The following is a 17,502-nucleotide window of genomic DNA, read 5'->3' as shown; positions in this document are numbered from 1 at the left end:
GTGCGGGGAACAGAGGGAGGATGAGTGGAGGTACAGGTGGGACATCGTGTGTCCTGGTGGAAAGGCACTGCATCAGTTACCAACTCATTCTAGCTTTTCTTGGAGGAATTAGAGATGAAATGTCTGTTTAAAGGAAAAGCTAATTTGGCGGATGGAGGCTTTTCCCATCAGCGACATTCTAAAAAGAATCCAAAAGGTTTTGGGGGTGGCTGTTCAAGTTTATTGATGTCTCTTCAGTTTGGAAAAATAGGGACTTAGGAATTAGAGTTAGCCTTAGAGTAAGATAAGATCTTGTAAAAGTATTTTTAGGGATTATTTTTTTGTTTGGTTGGGGGTTTTTTGGTTGTGAAAGATTTTTCTGGATTGTGTAACTCAAGTCAGGACGAGATACTACAACTCTAGTTTGTATTTTATGGGGTGCTCTGAAGGATAATCTGGAGGATGTTTGTGAGAGGAGTAGTAATAGTAGGAGGATAGAAATACTGACTTTCCTTTTTAAAATTTTTCTTAAGTTTCTGAATCTCCTAATTGTGTAAGCTTTTTAAAACATTCAGGTTGATTTGTATATTGTATATTCTCAATGGATTTTCTAATATTGTTTGGTGAACTCTAGAATGCTCTACTGTCATTCCCAGCAGCTTTTCATAGAAACTTTTTCCCCAATTATGTATTTTTAAGATGCTTTCGTTATGAAAGCCCTTGAAGTTAAGATGAAGCTTATTTATTTTTTTAAAAATTTTCCCCTGTGTTGGCATATGAATATAGTTTTGCCCTAGTGGCACTTCCCCATTTTCAGATTATTTTCTACCTCTGCATATTATGTGATTTCTTGTTCAAGTGAATGACAAGATGATGTATGACACACTTGAGATGGTATTGAGCAGAGTATAGTTGGAAAATTGCAGTGATAATTTTCTTTTTACATCTCAAACTTACATGCCATTGAGGGGAAAAAAAAAAAAGTGTAATAGCAACTCAACAAAAGCATAAGGGGAAACCTAGAAAAATTACAGGGAAATTTCCATAACAGATACACAAGCAATGCTGCTTTAATAATGATTTCCTGTCATGAACTATTTTTATCATTTGCCAGCTCTCTGACGTGGCATTCTATTTAACATTTTTGAGAGCCATGTTTTAATCAGATTAAGCTCAAGGAAACCGATAGGTATCTGTTTGGCTCATGACTTGTGCTTCTGTTTCTGATTTAGTCACAAGACTATTGTTGCTGGAATCTTTTAAACCCCATTTTGCTTCCACTTGCAGCCGGTGTGTGAGCCCGGAGGTTGAGTGCCAGGGATTTTCATGATATACACACACACAGGGCGCGTTACAGAATTATTTTGTAAATTAAAGAAGACTGATAGAAACTGTGTCTTTTTCCTCATGTGATTAAATGGCTAAAAATAACCATCTATTTTTAGTTTCAGGCGCTGTAATGTTTCTTAGGAACAAATCACTCAAAGCAGTTTGCTTGGAGAGGCTGACCATGAACAGTTCTGCATTTTGATCCACTTAAGGAAAGCAAAAATCCTTAATAAATGGGAATATTCTTGCATCTTTTAATATAGTGTGCAACAAAATGATGCTTTCCATGCAAGAGATGCTATGAGAATAACATATAAACACCTAAACTTTTAACTTTAATTTTTTCATATTTTCTAGTCATTTTATTAAATAAAAGCAGAAAAGTTTCTAAGCAAAATTCCTATGGTCTCCAATACTGCGCACATCCTGCAAATATAGGAAACTAGAAAAAACAAAAAGATGCTGCATAACATTTGGAATCATGGTTGTGCTTGGGTATTAGTGAATTTAGCACCTCACTTGGTGGTCTCAGCATCTTGGAGCACGGGGGAGCACCAGCAGCCTGGCTTTTTAAAAAGCTCTGTCTATCCATATTTTCCTAATTTCCAGAGTAAAAAAAAACCCCATGTATTATATTTCTAATGACCTCTTTTGTCTGTTGCAAATGCAGAGAGATGGTATTCAACAGCTTGGTTTGTGTGGTGTCTTCCTGCAGTGTATTATTTATTTGGTTGACGCGTTCGAAAACTGCGAGCGTAAGAATTAATAAAGGTTATTAGTTACTTTCCATAATAAAATTAGCTGACCTTTAAGAGCATTATACAGGGGCTGTCTAAGTGGAAAAATGACAGAGTGCATTTTTATTCTGGTAGCCATTTCGATTACTAAATCTTACAGTCACAATATAGAAACTGCGCGTGGTGATTAAATGTGACTCTTGACTGTATATTTGCAGACAACAATGAAATAAGTGGAATTTTTGTGTTCAAGACAGAATTTAACCCCTCGCTTACGATTTCACCCACATCTTACGTTTGGTTCCATTTGAACAACACAGAACAAAAAAACCCAGAACAACAGAAACAAAGAAAATACAACTTAATTTTGTAAAATCGAGAGTCCTTTGGAAGCGGCAGCGCCGGGAGTTCGCTGTGGTTTTTCTGGAGTGTGATGATCTGCAGATTCCTGGAGCAGCCTGACTTTAGGTCTCTGTCAGGCTGCACTCTGTAGCTGGGTACATGCAGCTCACTTAGTCAGCCTGATTGTCTTTAGTCATCCTAATTTGTCTGCCAGTTTAAAGGGAGCCTTGCCATGCAATCCAATATTGGAATGTGGAGTGCATGTGCCCACCTGTATTTTTAAGTTGGGGACAGGATGCACCTCATTTCCAAAGTTGCTGTTACACCAAACTTCCTTAATTTTATTTTCTTTGTACTGAATAATGACATTTTTAGCTGTGCCGTTATCTAGAAAAGATTTTATGAAGGCTTTAATCATTATTTTTATTTTTGAAACATTGATAATCTGTATAATGATGATAGTATGACTTGGATTTCAGGTGAACTTCAGATTTGCTTGTGCTGCTGCATTGTACTTTTTCAGATTTTGACTAGGTCTTATAACATTTGTTGAAATCCTTACAAGATATTCATCTATTTGTAGCATCATATAGGTCTGGCTCCCCATCTGTCTCTGTTTTTCATGACAACGAGGCTCTGGTACATTTTTTTTTAATTTTAGTTCTTATTCATTGAAGCCCACTGTAATGCTGTTTCTGTCTTAGCTGTTTGTCCAGTAGGTTTTACTGATCATTTGGGATAAAATAAAAGATTTCTTCATGAGGACAAGTACTAACCAGCTATTGGTGAATTCAGTTTATTTAGGTTAGTTTTTCTACCTTATGAAACTGAATGTAATCAGAATCCATTTATGTGGTATTAAATAAATAAATAAAATACTAACATACATAATGTAGTGCCAAAAGCTAAGAAATATTGGGAAAGAAAAGTTCTTAACGGAATTATTTCCTGCTAGGCCATATTTATTAAGGGTCTCATAGAGCTTTTATATTTTAAAAGTAAGGGTATGAATCTACAGTTCAGATTCCCTCCAAATAAATCCTTATTTAACAGGATATCCCCAAGACTTTTTTTCCCCCTCTTTTTTTGTTGGTGGTTTGTTTTATTATTTTATTTTTTTTTCCCCTCCTTCTTTTCCACTATTGGCAAGGCCGACTGAAACGCTCTCATCTGGTTTAAGTAAAAAAATCTTTGCATTACTTGGCGGTGGTTTCTTTTGTACGTGGTGCTTAGAGCTCCTTGAAGCCGGGGCGCACAGGAAATGCAAATCATGCAAATCATCCTCGCGCTGACGATGTACAGTGGCGTGATTGAGCAGCAGTACGTATGGCTCGTGGGCTGACCACATGAAAGGGCTCATTTAAAGACCAGATGAGCCCAAGCTGGCTCAAGTTAGACTATGTGTGAGCTTCAAAGCTTATAGAATAGCATCCTTTTTAAAAATAAATTTATTTTATTAATAACACCTGCGCCGAGTTCTTAAACAGTGAGAACATGTATAGATGAACGTTACGTGGAGTAACAGGCCGTGCTTAAATCAGAAGGGCAATGTTGGTTTTGGTTTTTTTTTTATTTTTGTGGAAATTCAGGTATGCGTTCATATGGGGCGAAGGCAACCGCAGTCTAATGCGCTGCAAAAAAAGTCCAGTTCGTGTTTGGTGTACATAAAACCCAACTCTTTTCTGCCTTTCAGGTAAAAATGAAAATAAATGGAAGATAAAAGGGATTTTTTTTTTTTCTGTGCAGCAGGGTTAAGAACAGGCTTTCTGTAAGTGCTTTTGAGTGTTGAGAAGAGGGAGTTTGATTGCTGGCTGCTTCGAATTTCTTGGTAACTGAGGAAAAAAATCCTGCATATTATTTTTCATCCTTCTGAACAGCTTTTTCAATAGTTTCAGGGCTCTATCCTTCTAATAAAGCTGAGCTCTTGTGCTGTGGACTCTGGACCTTGAAGATGGTTGGGACAGCAGCTGTGGTGGGAACACTGAGCTTCATCAGCAACCCTTGAGGTGGACCTATGGACACAACCTGAGTAAAGCCACTGGGGAAAAATACTGCTAGAATAATAAACATTTTTCATATTAATCTGGCAACAAAAATAATGGCTGGGGTAGGTAACAGTGTCCTTAAAAATATTCTTACCTTTGGTAGTATCAACATGGGTGGCTGTCTTTCTTCTAGTGAGAGCCTTATTTCTTACATGTTTTTGTTTTATACAGTCCTCATTCGCTTTCCTTTGGATGTTTTTAAAAGTTGAGATTCATTCAAATAATGTAACGTGACACAAAGCTGGAAAATGTCAATCTTGGACTGTTTCCGTGTCATCTTGTTTAATTTTTACTTGAAACAGTAGCCCTGAGGAGGTCTGCGGTGGGACTGGGCAGGACACTGCACTCCATCACCCTGACGGATGTAATTTTGGCTTGATTTTTTTCACTAGTTCCTTGCTCCTTCATTTTGTTCTTTTTGCTAATACACAGGAACAAGAGAGAAGGAAAAAATGAATTTTTTATATTTTATCTACCAGATTGCTTCTTTCTCATCAAGTCAATCCACAGGTCCTGGAACAGGAGAGGGACATTTCCCACTTTTTTTTTTTTTTCCCATTCTTTTAAAAATTAATTTTATTCTTCTCTTTAATTTCATTTATGAAGTCAAGGGGAGCATTTCACCCCTTCCATGTACCTGTAGGCTGAGGCAGCTCCTACTGTGCTAAACACATAAAAGTGGGGTCAGTGGGGAGTTTTTGGTTCAGTTGGGCCTGAAATGTTGAAGTTCCTTCCTTCTGTATGGTTTGTTCAATTATTTGTTTATTTTAAAGGGAAAAAGAAAAGATGGCTAAAGGGATGGCATCCCAAAACCATCAGGGAGAGGCAGATTGGGAATAAATACTGTTTTTCTAAACCTGTGATCCTTTACAGGGAAAATTTGTGAGGCTTCCAGGCAGGTGTTTATACATCCAGCACAAAGTTTGTGTTTTAATAGAAGAAGCAATTTAAATCAAAGATAATATTAAAATATCTTTTATGCTCTGTGTAAGAAATGCCAGGACACAGGAGCTAGCAGAGAAAGCAGAAAAGAAATTTTACTACTTGTATCTATAATAATTTAATATAATTTAATATCCATTTCAGTGTTTGACAGGAAGTAAAGATTACTTAAATATTTGTACCTAAGAGCACAGGGCTGTATAAAGATCTTTGAATTTTCAAGTTAATTTGTTTCTTCCAGCAATATAAAGAGAGATATACAGAAAATTAATCCCATATGATTGTACAGCTACCATTGCTCCAGAATTTTTTGGAAATACTTTCCAAGGAACATCTCCAGTCATCTTGACAAACAGCTTGAGTCAAGTTTCCTTTTCAGGAGCTCCTGAAAGGTTTTATGTGTAGTTCAAAGGCATTGCTGGAAAAATGGTGTTATTTGGAGACCTTGACCAAAACTGCTTTGCTTTGCTCAGCCTTTGCAGATATGAGAGCTCCTTGCCCAGCCATCTTGAACAGATTTTTAGGTTTCTGTCACGGAGAGATGCACAATCTTTTTTCAATAACAAATTAGCTCTTGTCAACAGTTTTCCTGGCCACAGTTTCAATAGCTCAATTCAGAACGTTTCATAGTTTTATGGTGGATTTTGCTAGAAAATATGTGCGTATGTAGGATTTGTGTGTCGTGTATCTGCATGTGCATGCACGCAGACATCTGTGCATGTACTTCTCTCTGGGAGTGAAGACAGGAGATCTGAAAATGCTGAATCACTCTGCACATATTATCACAAAGATATATTTTGGGAAACCTCTCAGGTACCGTGGTGAACGTGGTCCATAAGATACATAAACACTTACATGATCTTACATGGACTGATTAAATCACCAGACCGTGACATTCACTTATCTCCAGCTCTGGCTTGGGCTCCTGACTTCTCACTGTTGCTCTGGTTTGCTTGGTGGCCCTTGATAAACAAGCCTTGGCCTCAGTTTCTTAATCTTTAAGATCAGAAAGCATCTGGTGTGGTGTTCTGACTTTTTAACATGTGATTTCCACCCCAGAGGCACATATTTCTCTTCCATTTTCATGGGGAATAATGGGAATTCAGCACTGGATGCTTTATTTAATGATAAAAAGAATTCTGAAGTGATAATTGCAAATGAGTAGTCCTGGGAAAGCGTGATTTGTGAAATATATGGAAGCCTAGAAGTATTTTTATTAAGTTGTTATTTTATTCTTGGATTTTTGCATGTGGGGAAATGCCATCATCTTGCAGTGTTGAGGTATGGGTTGCTCACTCAGGGATCAGATCTGTGTTGTATAAGTTGACCAAACATGACTGTAAATGTCTGATGTCATTGTCAACCCTGCAAAACTCCCAGCCAGGAGCTGGAGAAGAAAAATGGGCAAAATGCTTCATTTCCATGGCTGTTAAATCCTCTCATGAGTTTGACATACTCTTTCTCTTTGAATTCTCTCCTGTTTGTCTCAGGTCTTGCATTGATTCCTTACATCCTATGTCAGGAGCTCCAAGCTGCAGAGCTGAGACCCTTTATTTCCTTCTCTTTCCCTGGTTGCATTATAAATAAAACCCCTGTTATGATAACATGGGAAATAAAATTGTAGGACATCAGTATAGATTATCCTTAAAATCATGTTATGGAAATGGAAATAAAGCAGCTTATGGTATATGCCAGGCATGATGCAAGTGATATTAAATAAATACATGACTGAAGGGTTCCACTCATTCCAAATGCTCCCCTTTGTGATCTTTAGCCATGTTTGTAGAGAAACCTTTCTTAAAGCACTTAAAGCTTAATTCAGAACAGACAAAACAATTATCTTTTGAAAGTCTGATGAAATATATTTGGCAGCTTTTGAATTTAGGCGAGTGTTTGTCTCACTTTTTTGAAATCTCACTTCAGTCGGTCGCTCAGCCATTTCAGTGCAATCCTTCAAATCTGGTAGCGAGTGTGGGCTTTGCTGAGTTACAGAAATGTTCTGATCAGAAAGTGGAGGGGCTCAAAATAGTGTGCAGTGCACAAAACTTGACATTTTCCTTATTGATGTGCTTTTGAATATCAGTCTACCTGCTGTCCCTGTATTTTTGACGAAGTGTTGGTTGATAAATCTATGTAGGAAGGAGTTTGGCCCTCCAAAGACAGGTCTGGAGACCCTTAAGCATTAAATTAATGTCTTGGGGAACAGAAGTGTCACAATCTTCTCTGAGTATAAATGATGAAGGTTTATGCACCAATGTGTGACTGTTTCTCATAGGAAGACATGGCAGAAGACTGACACACTGCACAATGTAGTTTTATAGTTGAACTATGTCATGAACATGGAGCAGAAATATTTAAATTATGGATCTGATTGCCAGTTTGCTGAGCACATGGACTAGTTTGCTGAGCTTATATTATGGCAGGAAAGTTGCCACTATGCTGCAGCAACAAATATTCTAGAAGTGTGAAGTGCATTTGGGAGAAATACATATTTCCCCTTCATTTTTTTTGTAATATTTGATAAAAATACTTTTTTTTTCTTTTTAATACATGTATACGGAGGACTTTGTGAATTCACTTTGTGAATATATATTAAAAATCACTAAGTTATTCCTAATGTTCTGTGGTGCTGCTTGCTCCTGACAAACATCTGATACGGATCATATGCCTCTAAAAAGAGAAGTTCCTCGAGCAAAATATCCTCATGAAAACAGGTTGGAGACACTCACATTCTCTCGCTCGCTCTCACTCGCATGTTACATTTTGGCACGTTGTAGGAGCAGGTAGCATATCTACTACCTGCTGTTGAAAGTGTTGAAGATACTGAATTATTTATTCCATCTTCTGCACTATCCAAACTCGTTTTGGGTAGTTTGACACATCTCGGTCTTCCATATGGATACTTCATGGTGACAGAGTTGCCAGCTGCTCAGGTTTTATGACAGTCTGAGTTTTTTCGAGGACTGTATTAGTTTTATGGGAAGAATCCTGCTTTTCCTGAGGGTCTCCATTCTTAGGCAGCAGTTATGCTTTGGGTTGATGCTCCAGAGTGCAAGATTTTTTAGGAAAATCAGCTAAGAGATTCCATAAAAATAATTTTTAAAGGACTTGCTGTATGTGGAATGCTCGAGATTAAATCGGAGCTGTGGGATATTAGAAAAATGTGAAAGCCATTTGCTAAGAAATCTAAGTTCCTTTTAGTCACAGTCTTCAAATTCCTTAAAAAAAAAAAAGTGTTTAGATATCAAGGTGCATAAAGCAACATAAAAACCAGTCTGGTGTACTTTGGAAGACAGGATTTTCAGGGCACTTGAAATGTAACCCTAAACAGTCAGCAAAGCTTCCCCATGGCAAGGGGTTGGAACTTGATGATATTTAAGGTCCCCTCCAACCCAAACAATTCTGAGATTCCATGATTTTTCTCTGCAATTGTGCAAAGGCAGTGGGTCTTCTGTGGTTTTGAAAGACAAAACGTGTAAACCTGAAAATTAGGGGAAGATTTTTAGTTTTTACTTTACCAAAACTTATTAAAATAATGGAAAATGAGTTCCACTCATTTGTTGGTCTACTTTATGCGAGCATTTCTTGGTAGAAACCTTCTCTTAGGGGAAGCCCTCAGTATTATGGTGGGTCTGTGCTGAACTGGGTTTGATTCCCTTTCTGTGGGATCAACCAGCCTTGCTTGCAGTGGGATCCATGTATCCAAGATTTTGACTGTTTGCTCTGTGCCATCCTGGGTCCAAGCTGACACCAGGAGATGGGAAGTAGCGATGATCAAATTTTGCTGTTCAGATTAGAAGTGTAGTTATGTGTAGCCCCAGGACTTCTCCCCGCTGCTACAACCCCTTGGCCATATTGCGTTGTTCATGCCAGGCATTTGACATGTTTGGCTTCTCTCCAGAGTTGGACAGATAAGATACCAAATTAAATTAATTTGCAGCCTTACAACCAATAAATAATGCTGCTTAAATGTTACCTAATTGAGTAGAACATCAGTTTCGCAAGCATTTTTCTTCAAAATGTCATTTCGATATACATCACTGCATCCTGTATATTTACCTGTGGTGAACTTTTTTGCCTTCAGTCACTATGTCCTCTATTTATCTTGCTTCCTGCTTTTTCTTTGCTCCATCACAGCACCTATTTGGGCAGAGTTAGACTGTCCATCTTATATAAACCACCCAGCAATAGCTACCTTTCACTCGTGGGTTATTCTGATTTACTTACTCTCTGCTCTAATAAAATTCCTTTGCTTCACTGTTGGTTGCTGATGGAATTTGAGGGAGGAGGACGGTGTGGATTCATGGTTTCTCCTTCCCCCCATCACCACAGCTCTGACTGCTTGGCCCTGACCTCTCCCTTCGTGGGAACAGAGAGGCCAATGTAGCCCATGGTGAACAATCTGGCCACTAAAGTAAAAATGTGCATCTGTCAGTAATTAATTGAAGCCAAACTTAATTACAAATCAGAGAAAAAAATAGTAACACACACACTTAATAAAATTCAAGAAGCTTCAGTGTCGTTGCCCAAAAAGCAAAGTGGTTCAAACAGAATACACCCCCCTCAAAAGTCGGCCCTGTGAGAGTCTCCTTCAAGCTTACTTCTTGATATTAAATAGAGAAGTAATTTTGATTCACAGTTTTCACATAGTTTTTGATATCTTTTTGAGTTAAAGGTCATAAAAATAGTGTAAAAGTGTTTAAGACTGGTTCTTAATTGTATGGGCTAAGGATCTGGCCTGGAATTTTGTCTGAGATGATTCCAGTACATAAATACTCTGATCAGCTGGGTGAAATAATGAATCAGAGCGGTAAGGAGGAATTGTGAGAGGATCCAAATCATTTGCAAATTAAAAAATGCATTTATATAACTTTTTAAATTTTTGAAATGGTGTATTTTAAAATAAAAATATATAAAAAGAAGGGATTGGCAGTATGAGTTGAAACCCAGCTTTTCCTTCCTGCTGTATTTTAACATACAAGGCCATTCCCAAATCCTAAATATTGAAGTGGTAGCAGCCATGAATATTTATCACTGTACTGTATGTACATATAGCAATTATAGCAAGAGGAAAAAATATTTTTCTTTACAATTAATATTTGTAAACGTTTATGAAAGTACATAGAAATAAATAAGACAAACACATGGCCTAATTAAGATGAAAGGCATGACAACCCTTGTGATTTGTTCTGAAAAATAAAGACCATTAAAATGGTAAGACTTAATTATTTCTGTAAACATGGCAAATTATCTTTATCTACAAAAACCTTAATTTATGAGTTAAAATATCTATAAGCATTTTTGACATTTGTACATTCCATGTCAAAAAATTATTGTTAATTTATTATTTATTATACTGTCTACTGTCACATATTACCACTTATTAGTATTTATTGTTCAGAAATTCAGTGTCGTCTATTGTGTAATGGGAAGAGGAAAAGCTTTTTATGTGGTTGTAATTTGTGTGTTCTTGGGCTAGTGATAAAAATGCAACTTCTGTTAAGTTGGTCATATAAAAATGTGTGTAATAACAAACAAAAATAACCAGTCTGTTAAGATTGCAGCCATTAAGAGGGCTATTTGAGACACAGTTTACATTTGAAAGATAACTTACAGCCAAATCCATGGACTTGGCTAATTGCTGGGTTGAAGTCAAGGAAAACTGTGTGATGGGGGAGCCGTAACCATGAGGTTTGATCTTGAGGCTGGCAGCCCTCATCACCTTTGGAGCCCCTGTTTCTCCATGTCTGTGCTGAAACCTCTTGGCTTTGCCTCGGTCTTTAAGGGGACAACATGGAACAGAATGATTTGGATAAATTCCAGTGCAATCCAGAGGTAAAGTCACAGGATGGTTTGGGTTGGGAGGGACCTTAAACTCATCCCATTCCACCCCTCCCAAGGCCAGGGACAGCTTCTGCTATCCCAGGTTGCTCCAAGCCCTGTCCAACCTGGCCTTGGACACTTCCAGGGATCCAGGGGCAGCTCCTCTGGGCACCCTGTGCCAGGGCCTCACTGGTTCAATCAGTGCCATCTACTGAACAGTATTATTTTAGTACCCTTTTTCCCTAAAAGGCTCATATTTGTAGCCAAATCCAAATTTTAGTCTGTTTTATTATCACAGTGCTCCTGGAGGATGAAGAGTGCTCATAGCTCTTTTCTGGACTGCCAGATCTTCAATCATAAACTCATTTTACTGTGGATGTAGTTGTTTTGCAGCAGAGAATTATGGCTTTGGGTTTTATTTGCGGAGCAGGAGAGTCCCTGCTGCTGCAGTATTGAATCCTACAGCAATCCACTTTTTCCAGGGAGAGCTGGGTTACCCTGTACTGCCACACAAATTGTGGCCACGTTCATCTGTCCTTCGTGCAGAGCTTCTGCCAGTCTGAGGAACATTCCACCACAAATCAGGTGCTGTTTTAAACTTGCTTTGTTCTGTAAGCCTGGCGGATGGGAGAGTTCAGCCTCCATATCCATAGATACATAAATATGCCCTGTGTGGTCTCCCAAGGGGAAGGCAAAATGTGTTTTTAGTTAAGTTGCATGGGAATTTAATTGAAAGATTTAGAGCAATGCCATAAAAGAGTAAATCATGGCTGCGTGACACAAAGAAGATTTATAAAGCCAAATAAAAATACTTTAGCACCTTCACTATTACAATTTGCTTGATATAAGTGGAAACCTGTATTAGTCATTTAATCTGCTGGTAATTAAAAAAGAAAAAAAAAAGGGCTTTCATATTTTACTGATTTTCAGTCCTTTGGAGTGGAATAAAGGGGAAGACAGTAGCAAAGGGCAGAGAATTCTGTGGACGTGTCACATCTCTGAACCTGCAAGTGCACTCAGCTTCTGTCCCAGGAATATTTATTTTAGTTAAGCACATGCTTAACTAATTCCACACAAGCAGCTCCTCAGGAGGACTGTGAACTGATTCAGATGAGGCACAAGCCTTTAGACTGCAGCTTGTGTGGATGGTGGCCCTGAAATCCGGCCACTCCTCAAGGCAGTGGGGCTGCTGCACGTAGGATGGTCCTGCTCTTCAAGTGCAGGAAGGTCACTTGTCACACAGCAAAACGCTCAGGGATGTTTTGGAGAGGAGAGCTTTAGGAATGTGACCTTCAGCACAGGTTTAGTGAGGATTCACTCGCTGTATTTATTGGAGAGCACTGTATATATTAAATGCTGCAGTGTTGATAGGTCTCGATAAGGACACCATAATAGCGGTTGAATTGTAGGGGGTTTTGTGAGATGGTAAGTTAATGATGTAGCTGTTAATTTGAATTTAGCAGACGTTTTAAATATAGGTTTCTCTTACAGAGACAAAAGTTGCAATTTAAAGCTCTTTGGTGGTCTAAAAACAGCTTAATTCTCTAGTAGCATGGTAATAAGTACTAATCCAGCTTATACAGTGATTGTAGTATGTCATGTTTGTGAAAGATTGCCTAACTCCGCTTTCTCTGGGTTTTATGTTAATTTTTTTAAATTAAACATAAAACCTTATAACATCTTTATGCTGAGATAAACTGTTCAATTTAACTTGTGCTCAAGCAGCAGCTGTCAGGAATTATCATGTTTTGAGCGTTCTTGCCATCACCTTGTGTCTCTACCTCCCGGATACACTCTGTGGGATGATAAAGCTCACCTTGTTAGGATTTATTACTTAAATAATAACCCGAGGTAAAATGAAAGTTGATGTCACACGGAATGACAACTGACATATATTTATGTCGCACGTTCCATTATAATAAACTTTCCTTTCTTCCCCTTGTAATAGGTGTTAAATGGAAATACACTCCAGCATATCCTCCAGTGCCCTGCGTGAGTCCATTAGCCACGAACGCGGCTGCTCTGTGGGCATGTTCACGGGGACTCGTGCTGTCAGGTGTTATTTAAGCTTGTAAAGCCAGGGAAATTGGTTAGTGCTGGTAGTTAGCAGCTTCTCTGCCACTAAAGAAGCAACCACGAGAGCCTCTCAGAGTCGGGATAAATTCTGGAAGAGCTGCAAAGTAACGGAAATTAATTGAGGAGGGTTTTTTCTAATCAGTGGTTTTATTTTAATTCTTTTCCTTGCTCTAAGAAGCATAGGAAATGTCTTTTCAGGATCTACATCTGAACTTGCTAGTCATCACCACAGTTTTCTCTTGACACCAGTTTATTGTGCTGAGCTGGGCAGTGATAAGCGATCTGCTTGTTAGTTGAGTCTTATCACTTTCTATTTACAGTGGAGAAAATTTAGATCTACCTCTTGCAAGCTTTCCAAGTTTTCAGCCTTTTTTGCCCTGCTAGAAGCCTGGCTCATGTGTGCTCTAATGATGCTATTGAATTCCTCCAGTTTGCCCAAGCCAGGACTGCAGACACTTTTCTTTTTTTTGCCTGTGGCTGTAACCATCTTTTTTTTTATTTCTCCTAATTATTCCATTGTTGATCTGAGCAAGTTAAGAGGTGTTAGAGCTATATGGTTTTGTTCAAGCTTTTTTCTTGGATCTCTTCTCATTGTGCTTCCCATTCCCCTTTCCTCTGCAGTCAGTGTGTTAACCTTGGCACCTCCACTGTCTGCACTTCCCACCCTTGCTCTGTGCTGCTTCCCATGGTTTGAGTCCCAATGTGCTTTTTCCTCTTTCTTCCTTCAAACTCAGCCAGGTTCATTGATACCATCCTGTATCAGTTCAGTTTTCTTCCCTAACTCAGGGCAGAAAAGAATTTTTTGAAAAATCAGTAAAGGAAAAGAGAAACCATAATGCAATCCAGAAATGGAGTCCTAGAATGGTTTGGGGTGGAAAGGACCTTAAAGCTCATCTTGTTCCAGTGCCTTGCCATGGGCAGGGACTTCCTCCACTGTCCCAGCTTGCTCCTAGCCCTGCCCAACCTGGCCTTGGACACTTCCAGGGATGAGGCAGCCACAGCTTCTGTGGGCAACCTGTGCCAGGGCCTCACCAAACTCACAGAGAAGAACTTCCTTTATCTAATGTCAACCCATCATTTTTTAGTTTGAAACCATTCCCCTTTGTTCATCCCTAGCAAAAATTTTTCCAAACAACCATTTCTTCTCATTTTTGCAGGTTTTGGGGTACATTTTCTCCAGTTTGCATTTTTCTTTGTCACTCTAGTGCTGAGCAGGGATTTCACACCGCCCCCAGGAAGCTTTTCCTGCTCTGCTTTGAGCCTGGCACCCAGGTCATTATGAGGTCCAGAGGTCATTACTCATGGTGACAAATAAGTAATGACTTACCTAAAACCATTTTTTCTTCCTAGTATGGCTTGTAATAAACCTGAGCTCATATCTTAATTGGCATTCTGTGTGACAGGCCCTTTAGAACCATCAAATATTTGATGAACAAGGCAATAACAGTCATCTCTTACTTTGGTAAGCCTTTCAGATCAGCATTGACCCAGGTTGATGAAGATGGATACAGGATCTCTGCCCTAGGAAGTGTTTGTTCTGTAGATACAGGTTATCTAAGAAGGGTGTAAGTTAGCAGAGATATAATATGTATGATCTAGATGGATATTTGGAGAAGTTCATGAGTTTTGAGGTTGGCAGCCAGAATCAGAAGTTTATCACATCAGTGGTGTCAGTTCAGCAGTAATCTTGAACACAAAATTCATGTAAAAATAGAAAGAAGGGGAAAAATAGTAGGAAAAAAAAAAACCTTAGAAAAAATATTTTAAATCAATAAAACATTGCCTGAATCAGTTCTGAATATGAATTATTAAAATGGTGGATAGCAAAAAAACCCCAAACTACTTAGAAACAGGCTTTATCAAAAAGTAGTTTATTAAACTTAACGTTCTATGTGCAATAGATACCTGATCTCATTTTTTTCTTTTTTTTTAATCCCTTGTAATAAGAAATACAGGACACAAATGTGTGAGGCTCTGCAGCTCTGTGCAAGTTCAGGATTCACTTTGCTTGGAAGCAGTGCTAGCCAGGGGCCAGGAGATGCTCCCATGCTTTTGGTGAAATGCAGGGAAACCTGCCACTGGTTACAGTAGGGTCAGGATTTCATATTACACATTTAAATACATTCATTTTCTGATAGCCTGGGAAGTTGCACAAGGCTAAGATAGCAGCTTGTTAGTGTAGTTTGTGCCTGCTTTATCTAATTGAAGGATGTGTGCAGTGTTGTGGACTGTGGAATAGCAGGAGTGCAGCGGCAGGACTGGCGTGCAAGGCTAGAAACAACATTTCATTATAGAGGCTACCTAATAAAAATGTGAAAATAAAACAGAAAAAGGGTGGGGGGAAAAAATAAAGAGACAAGCAGACCATACTAGATAAGTGCACTGCATAAATCAAAAGGGTTTATGTCATAACATGAACATGTGCCATTCCTGCTCATATATTGAATTTCAGTAGTTGGTTGCATAAAGAAGTAAAGTGTAATGAAACTGGCAAGCAAAGTATTCCCTAGTCAGCCTTATCTTTGTTCCATTTGTCCTTCAGATACAGCTTTTCTTGCCTTTTTCAATAAAATCCATCCAGCTTTTTTTTTTTTTTTTTTTTTTTTTTTATTTTGCATCTCTCTGTAACTGAGCTGGGAAGACCAATGAGATTCGGTGCTTTTCTAGTTGGGTTCTTAGCAGCCGCTTTTTAAGAGATCAAAACTTCCAATGCTGCTACATGGTATTAAGGCTTAGCTATTGATGTGTCCCTATAGGGGTTATGTTTTTCTTGGGGGGGAGGGAGTGGGGAGCAGGGGAAGGGGTGACCCCTGCCTGCACGCTCGCCGGCAGTAAACACTGCTCTCCTTGTTTTGCAGGATCCTCTTTGCAAGCTCGGTGCTTAACCTGGCTGAACTCGCCGCCCTGCGCCCTGACCTTGGCAAATTGAAAAAGGTCCTCTACTTCCATGAGAACCAATTGGCATATCCTGTCCAGAAATGCCAGGAAAGGGATTTTCAGTATGGATACAACCAGATTCTTTCATGGTAGGTGTGGCTCGCACTGCTCCTCGTTATTTAAGGTGTCCTTCTGTCTGCAGCTTTGTAACCATGAGAAATCCTTCTCCAGATACTTTTTTTGGTATTAATTATTTTTCTATTTTTATTTTGTATTGATTTTTTTTGTATTAATTATTTTATATTAATGTTTTTCAAGACCAGGGGGTGACAGGAAATGGGGAATTGACTTCAAACTGAAAGGGAGTAGGTTTAGATTGGACATGAGGAAGAAACTCTTCCCTGTTCGGGCTGTGAGGCCCTGGCACAGGGTGCCCAGAGAAGCTGTGGAAGTGTCCAAGGCCAGGTTGGGATGGGGCTTGGAGCACCCTGGGATAGTGGAAGGTGTCCCATGGCAGGGGGTTTGGAATGAGATGAGCTTTTAGGTCCCTTCCAATTCAGGCTATTCTCTGATTCTATAAAAGATGATCCTGTAGCAAACTGAGGTACCAGCAGAGTTCTGAGGAGAGCTTGATAAAATCAGTGTGGCTGGACCACTTTGCCCTAAAAAATCATCTCAATTTATTGTATAAAGTCCACCAGTGCTGCCATGGTTGTACCCATTGTTGGTGGGATTTCTGACCTGTGCCTTGGCTGAAAGTGATGCTTTGTTTGTTTCATGGATGCTTCACAAAGCTGCAGCTACTCAGCTCGTGCTTGGCCATAGCTTTTACTGCATCCAGCTGAAATTATGGAGAGGGTTTTAGGGAAATAAACAGAAATTAAAATGTACTGCAGCACTTTTCCTGTGAAGAGAGGGCAGTAAACATACCAGATAAATCCTTATATTTCTTTCATCTAGTATTCAGGAATTGTGCAGTGCTAAAATACCCAGACATTTTAAAGGCTGTGGTCCTTTATTGTTGCTAAAAACAAATGTATTTCTCGAATCTGAGTTAATGAAAGAAGTTAATAACAGCACTACTGAAAAGCTTTGTGGTTAGGCTCTGCACAGACCTAAGTGAAACAGCAAAACTCACTTGTTTTAAACTGAAATAAATTCATTTCCACGATCCTACCTCTCTCTTGGTGGAAGAATTATTAAGAATAGGGCTTGAGCATTTTAAGGTGCAAGTCAAGCTTTTGCATCTTTATAATCTAAGGCAGTTGTGTTGAAATTTCTCAATTAATGATCTGTGCATGCTCTGGCCATTCTGCAGCTGCCTCTGCCACAGTGTTTGCAACATGTTTCAC

At 38.9% G+C, this 17,502-nt stretch overlaps 1 protein-coding gene across 16 annotated transcripts in view; it reads left to right on the top strand.

Moving 5' to 3' along the window:
- The window catches only part of GTDC1 (glycosyltransferase like domain containing 1), a 200,071-nt gene that overhangs the window by 67,242 nt on the left and 115,327 nt on the right, over nt 1–17,502 (top strand). For 15 of the 16 annotated variants that reach the window (XR_010080849.1, XR_010080850.1, XM_063401009.1 and 12 more), the window contains one exon: nt 16,132–16,299. Coding sequence is in view for 12 of the 16 variants with exons in the window: in XM_063401009.1 (XP_063257079.1) it covers nt 16,132–16,299 (168 nt within the window). In the remaining 4 variants the exon portion in view is untranslated. Of the gene's footprint in view, nt 1–3,338; nt 4,495–16,131; nt 16,300–17,502 lie in introns of those variants that run through there. The other variant, XM_063401017.1, reaches the window with a different exon arrangement.

The sequence above is a fragment of the Prinia subflava genome, chromosome 6 (genome assembly GCF_021018805.1).
Source record: "Prinia subflava isolate CZ2003 ecotype Zambia chromosome 6, Cam_Psub_1.2, whole genome shotgun sequence".
NCBI classification, from domain to species: domain Eukaryota; kingdom Metazoa; phylum Chordata; class Aves; order Passeriformes; family Cisticolidae; genus Prinia; species Prinia subflava.
Note: the sequence above shows the minus strand (reverse complement) of the source record. Positions and strands in the feature narration are given on the sequence as shown.